General features: G+C 36.4%; 1 protein-coding gene across 1 annotated transcript in view; it reads left to right on the plus strand.

Moving 5' to 3' along the window:
- LOC150107480 (YTH domain-containing family protein 1-like) overlaps positions 1-16,010 on the plus strand; it is a 171,688-nt gene that overhangs the window by 110,805 nt on the left and 44,873 nt on the right. The window contains exon 4 of the mRNA XM_090391892.1: positions 11,065-12,558. Coding sequence (XP_090248018.1) covers positions 11,065-12,558 — 1,494 coding nt within the window. The remainder of the gene's footprint in view (positions 1-11,064; positions 12,559-16,010) is intronic.

A 16,010-nucleotide genomic window follows, 5' to 3' on the forward strand; every position in this document is an offset into this window, starting at 1 on the left:
TCTCTTACTGGTTGGTCCATATGGAAGAGCAACAAACAGTATGAAGATAAAAGTGGCTTGCCTATCAACTTACATCTGCAATCTTATTTCTTATGATCCCTAAGTAGCTTGGAATCAACACAACCAAACAACTGGATTATGCATCATTGTTTGATGAAATGATTGCTATATTTGAGTGGAGATAATCAGTTATGTGAAGAGTACAAAGAGCAAGCAAGAAAGGCGACCCACTTAGTAAGGGTAGCAAAAAAATGCTGTATTGAGCAGCATTTAGCAAATGGCACTAAAAGAAATCCTAGGGAGTATTTTCAATATGTTGCCAGTAGAAGGAAGACTGATTATGGAAGGATGATGTTGATCAGTGATAATAGGAGAATGATAAACACTGAGGAAGTGTTTTTTGAAAAATTCATTAAAATATTCCATGCTTGTGATTGTAACATAATGCAGAAGTTGAGAGCACTGGGAATGGGGGAAGAACCATTGATGGTATTTCACCACATGTCTTGAGGGAGTTAACAACAGCTTTAACATACATTTTTAAAATGAGTCTTAGATTAGATCAGGAGTGGAATGATGACAAAATTGTTCCACTTCATAAAGAGGGTGATAAAACTAAGGCTTTGAATTATAGGCCAATCTGTTGGTCTGGAATTGAGGTCAAGGTGTTGGAGAAGCTAGTGAGGACATGGATTCAGAACTGGGTGGACAGCAGTAGAATTCTCTTTACTGGGCAGCATTGGTGTATTAAAGGAAGATAGTGTTTTAGCATTCTGCTTGCTTACTTATAACAAGATGATGAATACATTGGACAAGGGGGATGAATATACAGTAGTATATTTAGATTTTGCAAAGGCTTTCGATAGTTTGCCACATGACAAACTAGTAGTTGGAACAGGTGGGGGTTAGATAGTAGATTGGTGCTTTGGATTGGAGATTGGCTGGGTGATAGATATCAGCAGGTTGTGGGGAGTGATATCCCAGAAGAGGAAAGTCACTAGTAGCATGCCCTGGGATTGGGGGGGGGGTCTGTTTTGGGGAGATTGTTGTTTAATTTGTTCGTAAATGATATTGGAAAAGGGCTTTAATTATGATATGCTGTTGTTTGCAGATGATGCAGAGCTGGGGAGAGTTTTGAGAAGTAGAGGAGACGTTGCAGTTTTGGAAGTATGTAGAGATGTCAGTTTCATGTTACAAAGTGTAACGTTTTAGAATTTGGGAAGCAAAGATGGAATGCAGAGTATGGGGTTGGTGGGGATATTTTAGAGGAAGTAGAGGAAATGAAAGATTTCGGGGTTATAGTGGTTATGAACTTGAAATTTCATGGACATTTTACTAAAATTGCGAGGATAACAGCTGATTATGGGAATCATGCAGAGAATGCTGATGTGCAGAAGTAAGGATATTTTGATTCCATTGTACAAGACTTTGATCAAGCTGCATATTGATTACTCTGCACAAATTTGGTCAACAGATTTTCAAAGGATGATGACGATGATGTTGGAGAGGATTCATAGATGATCGACTAAGTTGGTTTCTAGTCTCTGGAGGGTGGAATACGAGGACAGATTGAGAGAATGCAAATGACAGATCCTACTGCTTAGAAGGAAAAGAGGAGACATGAATGAGACATATAAGTTGGTAAGAGGTAATTACCAAATTAGCATGGATGAGATTTTTCATAGAATATCTGGAGACGGGGAGAACAAGGGCATGAGGTAGATTTTTTTTTTTTTTTTTTTTTTTGCATGGAGAGGGTAGGTGATTAGAATGCATTGCCTTAGAATAGTGAATGCATTTAAGTTGAAGTATGATGAACTGCACGTTGAAAGTGGGGGCCTCACACAATGAGTCTCTGACTCCTTGAAGGTCTGTTGATAAGAATCACATAGAAAGAAAAACATTTAAAAGTTATAATCGTTACAACAATGATGACAGAATAACTATTGCAGGAAGACGATACAGCAGGTTGAGTTTTTGATAACTCCCCCCCCCCCTTCATATGGAAAGAAAAAGTAGTTTTCTCAACCTTAAAGGGGGATTAGAGAAAACTGGCCAACTAAAATTGCAAGTGTTTTTGTGATTCTTTAAAAGAGGACACTGTAGTATTGGAATTAAGAATTTCAAATCCAGAATTTTTATTTCCAACTTTCTGGAAATAAAACGTTTTTAACAAATTTGTTTGCAGCCACTCGTGATCTAATAATCTGATGATGAATGAGATATTTTAAAATGGAAAAGGTGTAAATTATTCACTGTGAAAAAAAGTATATTTTTAATGCATTTAGAACAAAGGGTTTATTAAAAGTTATATATCCAACTTGCTTATATACTATAACAAGGTGCCGAATGTATTGGACAACGGGAGATGCATATACAGTGGTATACTTAGTTTTTCAAGGGCTTCTGATAGATTGCCACACCACAAGTTGATCACTAACCTAAAGCAGATAGGATTGGAAAAATAGGTGACTGGCTATCAGACAGGTATCAGTAAGTTTTGTGTGGATGGGAGGGGATGCTATCTTGAAAGAAGAAAGTCAGTAGTGGTGTGCCACAGGGGGTCTGTTTTGGGATCGTTGTTTAATTTGTATATTAATGAAATTAGGATAGGTTTAACTCGTGATATATAACTGTTTGCAGATGATGCAAAATTGGGTAGAGTGATGAGGAATCAAGCAGATGTTGCAGCTTCACAGGAGTACTTAATAGATTGTCTATTAAGTACTCCTTAATAGAGTCTCTTGATAGACTGTCGTTTCAGTGTTGCAAGGTGTAAAGGTCTGTAATTTTTAGGCAACAATTAGATGCAAAGTATACACTTGGCGGGGAAATTTAGGAGGAAGTTGAGGAGATAAGAGACCTTGGTGTGGTGGTGGACAAGGATCTGAAGTTCAGACGTCATATTGCACAAGTTTTGAAGACATCAGATTATTGCAGCAATGCAGAGAGCCTTAATTTGCAAAAAGTTCTTGTTCCATTGTAAAGGCATTGTATGGATTATTGTATACAAATTTGGTCCCTTGGTTTTCATGGTGATGAGGATATATTGCAAATGGTCTGGAGAAGACTAAGGTTGCAACTGGTCTTTGGGATATGAGGACAGATTGAGGGAGTGAAGTTTGCAAAGCCTTATGAGGAGGAAGAGAGGGGATGTGATTGAAACATATCCCAGTTGGTAAAGGTAAAGGGTTTTTACCAGGTTAATGTTGGAAAAAATTTTTATAGTATGAGAGATGGGATAGAACATGAAGATACTCCTGGAAGTTGTATAAGGAGAGTGGGAGCAGGTTCTTTGTATGGAGGGTGATTGTTGAGTGGAATGTGTTGCCTGACATTGTCGTGAATGCAGATAAATGAATGAGATTAAAGCACGGCTTGATGGGTTTTATGTGTAACATTGGATGCCTCTTGCAATGAATCTTTTGACTCTATGAAGATCTGGTGTTAATACTACTAATAATAATATAGAAAAACTTTTGAAAAAGTTCCAAAAATTTACCAGAGAGCTTATGAGAATATAATCTTTGGCATTGGAGTTACCTTGGCACTACTTAAAAGGCACAGCTGTGCCCAGATCCCATAAGTTTGCGTTTTATTGGGAGTCCCCCCCCCCCCCGGAAAATTTTAGAAACTCTAAAGTTTTTTCCTCCCTCTATTATAAAATATGGCTGGATCAATAATATCCTCCATTTTAATATAATTCATGACTTTCCTAATAAGCTAACACACAAGTGATGATGCTATCGCTATTTGGTTAGTGCAAGTTGTGTCCATTTAATGAACTCTAGGAAGGTACTTCCCATAAACAAAATATAAACCATAAATATGTCTCAGAAATGTATTTAAAAGTGATGAGAATACATGTATTCATAATGATAAGAAGAGGCACATTATACATAGTCTTGTCATAAATAGCTATCGATATGTGGCCTCACGGACTTCAGGTGTGCATTAAGGCAGAAGGGAGGACAACTTATAATTCTGCCCACAGAATTGTAAGCTTAATATGCAGTTGGGAGATTATGAGAACCTTGTAGCTGTTTATTTATTTATTATTATTTATTTATTTAGCGAATGGCAATCTACATGCAGTTATAAAGATACCTAAGTCAAAATAAATATATAGAAAGTAAGTGACAAACAATTAGAATAAAACAAAGACACTTATACTTTCAACAAACAAAACACTTATAGGTTAATATCAATTTGTTGTTTTAAGGATACTTGCGACATAAGACTGAATGATATAATCACGTAATCACAAGAAAGATATTTATTTAACCAAATATTTCGGTCTGGAAATAGCAGACCATCGTCGGTGGTATTACAAGAACAGTTTAAAAAAATATACAAGCTAGAATACTAACAATCTAACATTCTAATTTCAACGATCTATTGTTAGTATTCTAGCTTGTATATTATTTTAAACTGTTCTTGTAATACCACCGACGATGGTCTGCTATTTCCAGACCGAAATATTTGGTTAAATAAATATCTTTCTTGTGATTACGTGATTATATCATTCAGGTTAATATCAAGTTGTCTGATCCAGTCTATAACAGGCGATGTCGCCTCCAGGAAGTCGTTTCTTTGGCCTGTGTATGAAGACTCAGTAGAGATGTGGTGGATTGATTGATTTGGGTGCCCGCAGTCACATTCCGGTGAGGGAATTTTTCCCCACTTGTAGAGAGAGCTTGCACATCTTCCATGTCCGATGCAAATCCTGTTCAGGATTGTCCAAGTCTTTCGGCTCAGTTCCGTACCCAGGATGTTGAGACGATGCCTATCAAACCAAGTTTGAAGTTGAGCATTGGTATTTATGCTCCACGTTTGCTTCCATTGTTCTTTGGTGTTGTAGTTGGTCGTTCTCAGGTGTTTAGCTTCACAGAGAGGGGACTGTCTTGATTTCAGTCTGTCGAGCTGTAGCTGTAGTATGTCATTGTGTATAGGCAATTCAGTGTTTCTGAGTATTTTATGCATATTCACGTAGTAGAGCATCATGTCTTCTTAGGTTTGGTGGTATTATGTTACTCAGCATTGGGAGCCAGTAAATAGGAGTTGTTTTTATGGGTCCAGTGATAAGTTGCATTGTGGTGTTAAGCTGGCTGTCAATTAGTTTTGGTATGACAGCTGTTGAGCCAAACAGGAGCGCACTACTCTGCCACTGAAAAAACCAATCCGAGTGCAGATATTCTTAATGTGGTTGCAGCTGCACCCCAAGAAGTGCCACATAATTTCTGGATGATGTTTTTGGTTCTAATTTTTCCAGCCGTGTTTTCAGCATGTTTCTTATATGATAAGGTGCGATCAAGTGTAACTCCAAGGTATTTAGGATATTTGCTATGGTGTAGAACTGAGTTTCCAAATCGGATGTTCAGCTCGTCATGTGCCAGTTTATTGCTAAGATGGAATGTTGACATTTCAATTTTTACTTTGGCTTGGTTACAGTCTCCATTTTTTAAAGCAGCAAGGTCATTTGTGAGAGTTTCCTCCATCCATCTTAGTTCTCTATTTCTGGTGGCTAACACTATGTCATCCACATAGCAGAATTTTCTAGATGCTATATCTGGCAGGTCAGCTGTGTATAGGTTAAATAAGAGAGGAACCAGTACTGAGCCTTGTGGTAGGCTGTTGTTGGGTTTCTTTTGATTACTGATATTTTCTCCAAGGATAACACGGAAATATCTATTGCTGAGCATATTATTAATAAGCTGTATTGTTCTTCGGCACGGTAGTACTTTCATTAGGTTATACAGCATGCCCTCTCTCCAGACGGTGTCGTATGCGGCAGTTAAATCGAGGAATACTACAGAAGTTTTAAGATTTTGTTGAAAGCCTGCTTCAATGTATGATGACATCAGCACCAGAACCTGGTTACAACAGCTGCAATTGGGCCTAAAGCCTGCCTGTTCTTTCGGAACGTGTTCAAGGATGGTGTTGCTTATGCGGTTGTACAGTAGTCTTTTCAGTAATTTATATGTGCAGCTTAGTAACGCGATTAGACGATAATTTTGTGTGTTGTCAGTTGATTTTCCGGATTTGGGAAGGGCTATGATCTTAGCTCTCTTAAATTCCTTTGGCAACATGGTGGTGTTTTCCGAGAAGAAATGAGCAAGCCATTTTTTTTTGGTATTTTTGCCTTCATGAATAAGAAATTCCGGGTGAACTCCATCAAACCCCAAGGCCTTTCCCGTATTTGTATCAGCTAGTGCATTGTTGATTTCCTCATCGATGAAAGGTCTTGCATATTCTGATTCATCTTGTAGTTTTGCCTTGAGGTCTCTGCCTTCTCTTTTAACTTTAATGGTGTGGTTTTTATCACGTTAGCATCTCGAGATTTTAGTAATGTGGTTAGCAACTTGGTTTGGTGTGATATCTGTCTTTTTAGTAGTCATCGTAGTACCTCCTAGCTTCTGTAATACACTCCAGGCCTTCCTGCTGGAGTGCCTGAGGTCCAGTCCCTCAACTGTTTTGATCCAGCATTGTTGTCTTGCTGCATCCAAGTCATGGAGGAGATCTTCTGCGATTTCCAGATCACCGTTCTCCATAAATTTCTCATAGAGCTGTTTGTTCCATCCAGGGATATACTCCTTTCTGTAGCCCCTAGCGATATGTTTTTTAGCTGTAGAGATGACAGCCCTACAAATCGATTGTAGTTATTGGGTGCAGGAGGTATGAAATGAACACACTTGTCAAGGTCAATGGCATATTTTTCCCAATCTTGCTCTTCGAAGGTTCCATCTTGGGCGGGGAATTGATCGGACAAGAGGTATTTTTATGCCCACTTCAAGGAGGACCGATCGGTGTTGGCTGTGAGAGAAGTCACTGAGCACCTGCTAAATGTGGGTTCTCAGAGGTCAGGATTATAGTCTCTTCTCCATGCTGCTGATCTGAAGGTGCCACGTTCTTTAGCGTCAAAGACCAAGTAGATATTGGAAGTCTCAGCCCTGTTGGCGAGGGCTATGCCGCATTCATCATTCTGAGCATACTTCCATAACTCATGGTGGCTATTGAAGTCTCCCGCATATATAGTTGGGTGGCTCAAAAGAGGGAGGACTTGTTGAAGCCATTGGACGTTTGGTGGCTTGTGGACATTAGCAAGCGTCAGTTCACCCAGCTTTGTTACGATCAAGCTGACATCATCATCACTTGATGCAGTAACAAGTTCGATCTGCTCAATGTTGTTCCGGGCATATGTCGCTATGCCATATGCATGGTGGTAAGTTGCTCCTACAAGCTGGTAGCCGTATATTCTCCCTCTTCTGTACAAGTCTTCTTCTTCAGTAGCAGCATGTGTTTCCTGGAGGAGTACAATGTCTATATTTTGGTCAAGAAGGAATTTTGAAAGGTATTCACATTTTGATTTGCTAATTCCTCCGATGTTAAGATGACAGATTTGGACTTGGGGTCCGAGATTTCTAGTCAGTTGGTTCTTCAAACCGTTGACTTATGATTGCTGCATGTAGTTAGTAGCCGGGAGATCCATGGATAGACTGGCTGCCAAGGTCGCTCTAGCTCATTTAGCGTTATCTAGGGTGCACCACAAGGAGGCGAGCTAGGATTGCCCCCCCCCCCCCCCCCCCTTGCCACTGTAATAACACTTCACAAGTTTGGAATGCAGTCACCTGTTAATTTCAACACCATAAACATTTGGGATCAGTATGCTGTTTGGGTATCAGACTACTAACTTATAATGATTCAAAAGGTGTGTTTTACCATCAAAGAACAGATCGATCATGCTGTTTTAGGACACAATAGTTTGTAAGGGGACTTTGAAGGCATGCCTTGGCTGTAATCCTGTGAGAATGCAGAAAGTGATGTTGAGAAATGAACATTTCACAGAGAACAATGTCGTGTACTAATTGATGACCTTGGGGATGAGAACCTATTATAGTTCTACTGGATACTTCCTAACACAGCTTGTGTGGAAGAGGGTGATAAAATCAAAGCACTTCTCCGGCAGTAGTACGCAAACAACAGATACACACACAGATATCCTCTTCATAGATGAGAAGATTTTCATCATTTGAGAGTTATTTAACCTCCAAAATGATTTGGTATATGCCTCCGATGGTTGCACAGCATGTGCCATAGCACCCAGGATTCAGAGAAGTCATCACCCTACATCAGTGATGGTTTGGTGGGGATGAAGTATCAGGGAGTATCCAATTGCATTTCTGCGATAAAAGGGTCAAAACCTCTGCCAAAGTGTATCAAAACACCATGCTGGAACCTGTGGTTTGGTTCCTGAATAAACGCCTTGTTTCACAGCAGACAGTTCACCATCCAACAGGACTCAGCCCCTGCACACCAGGTAGACCACACAATAGTGGTTGGGGGCAAATGTGCCTGACCACAAATCACCATCTGATTGGCCATCTGGAAGTCCCAATCTCACTCTATTGGACTTAAAATTGTGGTTAGAGCTAGAGAGAGAGAGAGAGTAGCCTGCAAGAAACAACATTCCAGCATTGCCAACCTGAAGGTGGATTTGGAGTGAGCAGTGGCAGGGTTTCCATTTGATGTGAGTGCCACCATCGATATGTGGCCTCATGGACTTTGGGTGTGCATGAAGGCAGAAGAGGGGGGGGGGAGACATTTCGAACATTGGGTGCTGCTATAAGCACATTATACATGTAGTTTACATGTCTGAAAGCTGTAAATGATTTACTGACAGATTAATTTATTTTTACTTTTAGTCACGATATTTATCTAGTCTATGGCTAGACTAGGTCAATATGGAGACTAAAAGTAGATATTATTAAACCATATGGAAAAGATAAGTTCATAGACATTGTGTTTGCTTACAAAATGAATGAATCAACAGTTAACTATTACAAACTGTTAACTGTTATCAACTGTTGACTGTTATAAAAGATAAAGTTCATAGCACTTGGAAAATTCAGTCAGTGCAATCCACAATTAGTCTAATAAAAGAGGTATATTAATAGAAGAAATTACAAAATTATTGCTGATTTGGATTGAAGAAATGAAAGAACATAATGTTGATAAGTCTTAGCTTATATAAGAGAAAACCCAAGATACTATTGCATGTTATGAACTGATTTATGATGTTTAAAAAAAAAATAGCAGCAGGAATATGCACTTGTACATACAATATTACATATTTCTATATGTAAAACTGTTCTTATTAGTTTTCTTACATATGCTGTTATACTTATATACTCGACAGGATACTGAATAAACTTTCATTTTCACTAAGTTTTCTTTTCATAAATAAAACCTGTTGCAGCACTAATTATCCTTTAAAGCAAACATGCATGTCAAATATGCATTGTGTGTAAGCACAGTTTGACTTTCTTGGTAACTTTCAGAACAAATTAACTGCTAATTTCTCATAAGTCATAAGTCATTGACTCATGGCACTCGAATAAATAAGTAATCCTTCAGGCTTAACTGTTCATGTTTAGGATACATTACATGAAAAATAAAGCTACAAATACTAGAATCATATGTATTCTAGTCATGCATCAGTTGGTAAAAACTTCATTCTGCAATAGGCTCAGGATGGTGGTATTATCCACATTGTGGAATGCAGAATATGGTTTCATAAACCAATGTATGGCTAGAATACAGCACACCATATACCTATGTACTCTCTCAACAGTAGCTAGTCATTTAGAACATTGATGTTATTTCAATGTGCAAAAATCAAGCATGCATTTTGTATTTAGTTTTGTTTTTTAGTTTGCTTGTTTCTTGAATGATGTTTGTCTGAAATGACAAGAGTAATTATTAAAAAAGGAATTAAATTTTTATTAAAATATTCATGATTTTATGCATGAAAAAGCATGTCTTTTGTGTTTAAAATAATAATAAAATGAATTTTTTTTTTTTTTTTTTATAGAAAGAAAAAAGCCTTATCACTGTAGTCATATTATGAAAATTCACTTATGAGAACCAGTAAAATGTTTAAATTTATGAACTATATATATTATCAGTTTTGATAGAAGATTTTATTTGATGAAACATGGCTATGGGGAGCACGGGATGTTGGAGTTCTCATTAGTCAAAATGGTTAAATTAGTTATGCACTGATTAAGCTGCTTTACTGTTATCTTGCATTTGCTTCTCACTTTTAATTTCATCATAACTAGGATTTTTATTTATAAGCTCTTTTTGAGCTGCTTTCTCATTTGCCTCACAGAAAGTTCGTATAAAAAAAAAAAATGGGAGCATTAAATCTCTGATCAAAATGTCAATAAGGACTCTAATGCTCCAGCAGCTTTTACATTCAGCTGAGATGAATAGTTATTTGTGTAAGCAGGTCCATTTTAGAAGTTTCATTTTCTTTTGTGTGTTTGACCACCTCTTGATTGAATTATGGAGGTGAATTATACTACATTACAACGAATAGATGAATTGCCTGTTTCTTGGGCACGAATGTGTACTTGATTTTTGTATCGATGTTAAATTTAATAGTATAATGTTAAATGTCATCTTAGACATCAAATAGCATCATAAATACTTACTGGTAGTTCATTAGGAAATAAAGTTGGCAAGTCCTGAAACATGATGTTAAGAGAGGCTTGCTATCTTCCTTCTTGGAAGTAGGGGATGGATGAAAAACAGAGGTCAGTCTGACTCTTGAAATCTGTGGTAAACTGATGTGTTGTCACTATAGATGATTTGATCATTTGTATGCACACTTTTCAATAACTTTTTATTAAGAAAGAGCTGAACTCTTTCTGAAAAGAAACGAGATTGTAATTGAAAAATTAATGATCATAAAGTTTTACAATTAGAGGTAGGAAATTTTGTTAATCTTTTATTTAAATTTAATGCAGTTATGTAAAATTATATGATCATATGAAATTGTTGTCTTCAAGTGGTGCGCACTTATCTGATTTTGAATGCATACAGTTGTCATTTATTCGCTTTGCCACTGAGTAATTTTAAATCTGTGATATCTACTTACATATGTTATATGTGGATGTTTGAAAAATTTCAAACTTGGAATTTTATTGAATGACAATTTATTTATACTTTTGAATTTAAAACTGAATACTAAATGAATATTTTAATTTTTTTTTCTTACAGACATATAACCCACCAATGTCATCATCTAACATGCCAGATCCATATATTCCAAGTTATTATGCATCAATGTCATTTTCTTATCTTAATCAAGGACTTGGTGATGGAGCATGGAGTAATGGTGGTGGTGATCCTATGACTTTTCTTGGCAGTTATGGGGGGCAAATGGGTAGTGGTGACCAGCATTCTCACTATATGGATGGTATGTTTGGACAGAGTAGCTTTAGCGGTTATAATCAAGGCTTCAACTTCTTTCCTGGAAGTGGGGGTGATTATTCTACGTGGGGTAATTCTACAATGGGTGCTCGAAAAACTGGAAATCATGGAAGTTATCATGATGACTATTATCGGGATTCATATGATCAGGGAATAGATCGAAGTGCTCTGAAACATATGGAACAAGGAATGGGAGGGCTCTCACTTAGTGATCATAAGAGTGACTCTCAGTTTGCAAAGGAATCTTATAGTAAAGCTGGAATAGTACAAGGTCCAGGTACACTGATAGTTGATCATCAGATTGGAAAGAAGTTTGGCTCTTCAGCAGCAGACACTATAGTTATGGCTGGTGGCACCAGTGGAACTGGACAACCTGTAGGTTCTAAAAAAATAACTTGGGCTTCAGTTGCCAGCCAGCCAGCAAAACCACAGCCTAAAATAAAACCCAAGTCAATTCCACCAGCTCCAATGATTCCTGGTAAGCACAATTCACCTAGCATGGATATAGGTACTTGGGAAAGTAAAAATGGGAATAGCACATCTGGAAATGTAAAACTGGGACCTTTACCTGCACAGTCACGTTCAGCACCATGGAGCGCGCCAAGGGGAAATAGGAGTAATAATGGCACATCTGGACCTGCTTATACAACTTCTCAACAGCAGCAACAAATTAATGTTGCTCAGAACTCTTCTTCTGGTGGAGATAATTATCCTTCTCATCCTGTATTAGATAAATTGAGAATGGAAAATAATTATAACCCAAAGGACTTTGATTTGAATGTTAAAGGTGCAAAATTTTTTATAATTAAGTCTTATTCAGAAGATGATATTCATCGATCAATCAAATATTCCATCTGGTGTTCAACTGAGCATGGAAATAAGCGCCTTGATTCAGCATTTCGAGATCGAGAAGGCAAAGGTGTTGTATATTTGTTTTTTAGTGTAAATGGATCTGGACATTTTTGTGGCATGGCCCAAATGGTGTCACCTGTTGATTACAATTGTTCATCTAGTGTTTGGGCACAAGATAAATGGAAAGGACAGTTCAAAGTCAAATGGATCTATGTAAAAGATGTGCCTAACTCACAGTTGCGTCATATTCGTTTGGAGAACAATGAAAACAAGCCTGTTACCAATTCACGAGATACCCAGGAGGTACCACCTGAGAAAGGGAAGCAAGTGTTAAAAATCATTCATAACTTTCGCCACACAACTTCAATATTTGATGATTTTCTTCATTATGAAAAACGGCAAGAAGAGGATGAACAACGCAAAACACAGGTATGGATATTAGCATTATTCTTTATATTTTTATAAAAAGAGGGGAAATTATGAATAATAATATATTTGTATTAATATTATTTAAAAATTAAATTTATTAAGGAATCGTCTCCGAATTTGACTAATCACTATAAATTGGGTAATTTGTGATATGATTGTTTGTTTGTTTGCTTGCTTGTGAATGCAGTCTACATAATTAACTAATTTCCAAAAATAAAACTGGCATGTCTGAAAATTTTTTAAAACATACTGCAATAAAAATGAAAGTTAAATGATGTATTCTTTATTTGGAATTTGTAGAAAACTGAATGGAATGGGAAAAAAATTTACATTTTAGTTTACTTTTTTTTATTTTGTCTTCTAATTAAAATAATTTTGTTATGCCCGTGCCAGGATTTGGACCCATGGCCTCTTGGCTGGAGAGCAGACACGCTAACCACTCGGTCAACCAGGCTAGCAGATAGATTAATTGAAGCATAATATTTTCAAGTAGAATAGTGACTGTTATTGAACAGTGCAGAGGATTTTCAGAATTTATGTACCTGCACTCTTTTCTTTTTCCCTTTATCGAGTTAAAAGGCTTCTGTGTTGGTAGTACATGTTAATTATGTTGTGAATCTCTCCCTTTATGTGTTCCCTTCTTTAATAATTATTACATTATTGATAACTTGCAATGAATATTTTACGTAAATTTGATAAATAACTTAACAAGTTATTAATAAAAATTAATATTATTAAACACTATTAATAATTGTATAATATATGTCTACTAGTTTGTAGGTTGACACCTGAAGAAATCCCGTGCAATTAGAATGAAACGTCGTGTTGTTAATTAAAATAAATGTTATTTTATTCTGGTGTTCTGCCTTATAAACTCTTAGTTACATACTAGTGAACCAGCAATGTCTACTTGCTTTTTTTTTTGTGCGTGCGTGTGTGTGTGTGTGTGTAATAGATACAATTACTGAGTTCAGAATTTCAGCACTTGCTCATGCAGTTTGCCTGGAGGTAAAACCATGTTATGATTAATTTTTATTTAGTTTCTCAAATCTTCATGTTTATGTGTCTCCTACCCATGAAAGATTATTGTAAATCTATAGCACATTTGTACTGTGGATGGGCTGAGGATTATTTTCTAATTTTTTTAAAATTAATTTTGTATATTTTTTGTTTTTATTTATTTTTTACATAGCCCCTGCTTTAGAGACCAAACATGAAACTATTTCAAGGCACTTCAAGCCTCTACTAAGTGGGGCTGTGATCTCACGTTGGGTGATAGGAAATTCATCTCTCGCCTAAAGGCATTTACAAACATACATACCTGCAGCCCGTTGGTTGAAAAGATGATATGCTAACCATTCTTCCAACCAAGCTGGAAAATATATCTGAACATTTTAGAAACCTCCTGTTTTATGGCTTAGTAAAGAATCTATTACTATTTTGATTGTTAATATTTGGTCCATTTTTATACTGATGGACAAATCAAGCTCATAATCTACCACAAACCTACAGACACTGGACGTTATCTTCATTTTAAATCTACTCATCATCATGCACAAAAACTTAGCATCATACATATGCTCAAAAACAGAGCAATAAATATCATCACAGAAGAAAAAAGATCTACTTGATGAGCTTTCACTCATATCAAAAACTCTATCCAAAAATGGTTATCCACAAAATATAATTCAAAAGATTCTCTATAGAAACAGCCCACAGCGACAACCTCAAGTGACACAGTACACATCGTCATATCTTATGCATGCTCAGTCTCTACCAAAGTAGCAAAAATCATGAAGTCTTTCAACATCAGGGTTGCCTTTAAACCTATTTTAACTACAAGGCACATGTTAAGATCTCCTAAGGACATCATCACTTTCTACAAATATGCAGGGGTATCCAACATCCCATGTTTCCTGTGAACTGCATTATATAGGCCAAACATCACAAAGCCTAGAAATCTGAAAAAAAGAACATATCGGAGCTGTCAACAACAACAGAACAGACACCTCAGGATTAGCCCATCATTTCTCAATTTCAAACCATTCCATTGATTGGGACAACAGCTCCATGCCATACATTGAAGAAGATTTCAGATGTAGAAACTTTAAAGAAGCTGCAGTGGTACTCTGGACAGGAGACAATCTCAATAGAAATCAAGGCATGATATTAAAAGACATTTGGAAAAGCTTAATAAATTCACTATGTTTAGCAGAACTCAATTACGCGAAAAACTATAAAACGATCTACTAACAATGATTAAGTCTCCACGCTTTATGCTCTTAATGTCATGTGTCCTTTTCAATTTTTTAACTGATTTTAAGGTCGTTACTGTATTCTTCTGTTTTAGCATTTAATGTTAGTGTAACCATTCTCGTCTTGAAGAAGCCAGACAGATTCAAGCTGGCGAAACTGGTAGACAATTATATACATATATTTATAAAGAATCATGGTCCAGTAAAATCCAAAGAAAATGTTCTCATATTTAATCTATTACTATATGTACATGGCACTTTCAATTTCAGCTGACCTTAAACTACTATGTCAGGCAAAAAGAAATAGATTGCATGTGGACAAAGGCAAATCTCAGAAAGCATTCCAGATTAACTTCACAAATATGTTGTTTTAATTTTATCTTCATCGATGTTCATTTCCATCTTTAATGTGCAAGGTCTATCTACTTTTCTTAACAGATATTCATCTTTCAGTTTCTTTGAGCATTATTCATATTATTTTTCCCGTTTACAGCTTTACTTATTTCATTTCAAAGGAGGCATTTGCACATATGTTCACTCTGATATACTATGTCAGAGAGTTTCCAACCTAGAATCTCTTCTTTTCAGTCTTGTTTGGCTCAGTGTTGAGTTTTTGTCTCAGCTGGACTGATCCAGCAGGTAAAGATGTTGTGCTGAATGTATCACCAAAGAAATTGTTATTGGTACAGCAATATTCATTCCTCATTCCATTTTAAATTTTATCTCTTATCAAAGCCTTGGTTCTCCAAGAAGTCTGCCATGGCTTCACAAAAGAAGAATCAAACATGTTGCAATTAGCTTTCATTGAAATTTCTGTTTTCCTTTTATGCTTTTACATTATATTCCCGATATGTACCCACATGGGGGTGTACAGGATATGAGGATAGTACGACATGAAAAAATTGCATCATTACTAACTTATAGACAATTTGCTCCAGTTGATATGTTATCTGTCAAGACTATCAATCATAGATATATAATTATTAGATTACAAAAATTATTACACATATATTTATACATTAGATTCTATATAAGTTCCCCTGGGATTGATTACAAAATTCCACAAATTACTGAAAATAAGAACCAACAGGCTTCACTTCGGCGAAGTAAAATTATTCAAAATTAAGTGGATATTGAATACCCATTATTTCTTACCCGAATAAAAAAACTCAAAGATAGGAAATCTAATCTAAGCAT

Source organism: Typopeltis vanoorti, chromosome 4 (assembly GCF_054136105.1).
Source record: "Typopeltis vanoorti isolate ZY-2024b chromosome 4, IOZ_Tvanoo_1.0, whole genome shotgun sequence".
NCBI lineage: Eukaryota > Metazoa > Arthropoda > Arachnida > Uropygi > Thelyphonidae > Typopeltis > Typopeltis vanoorti.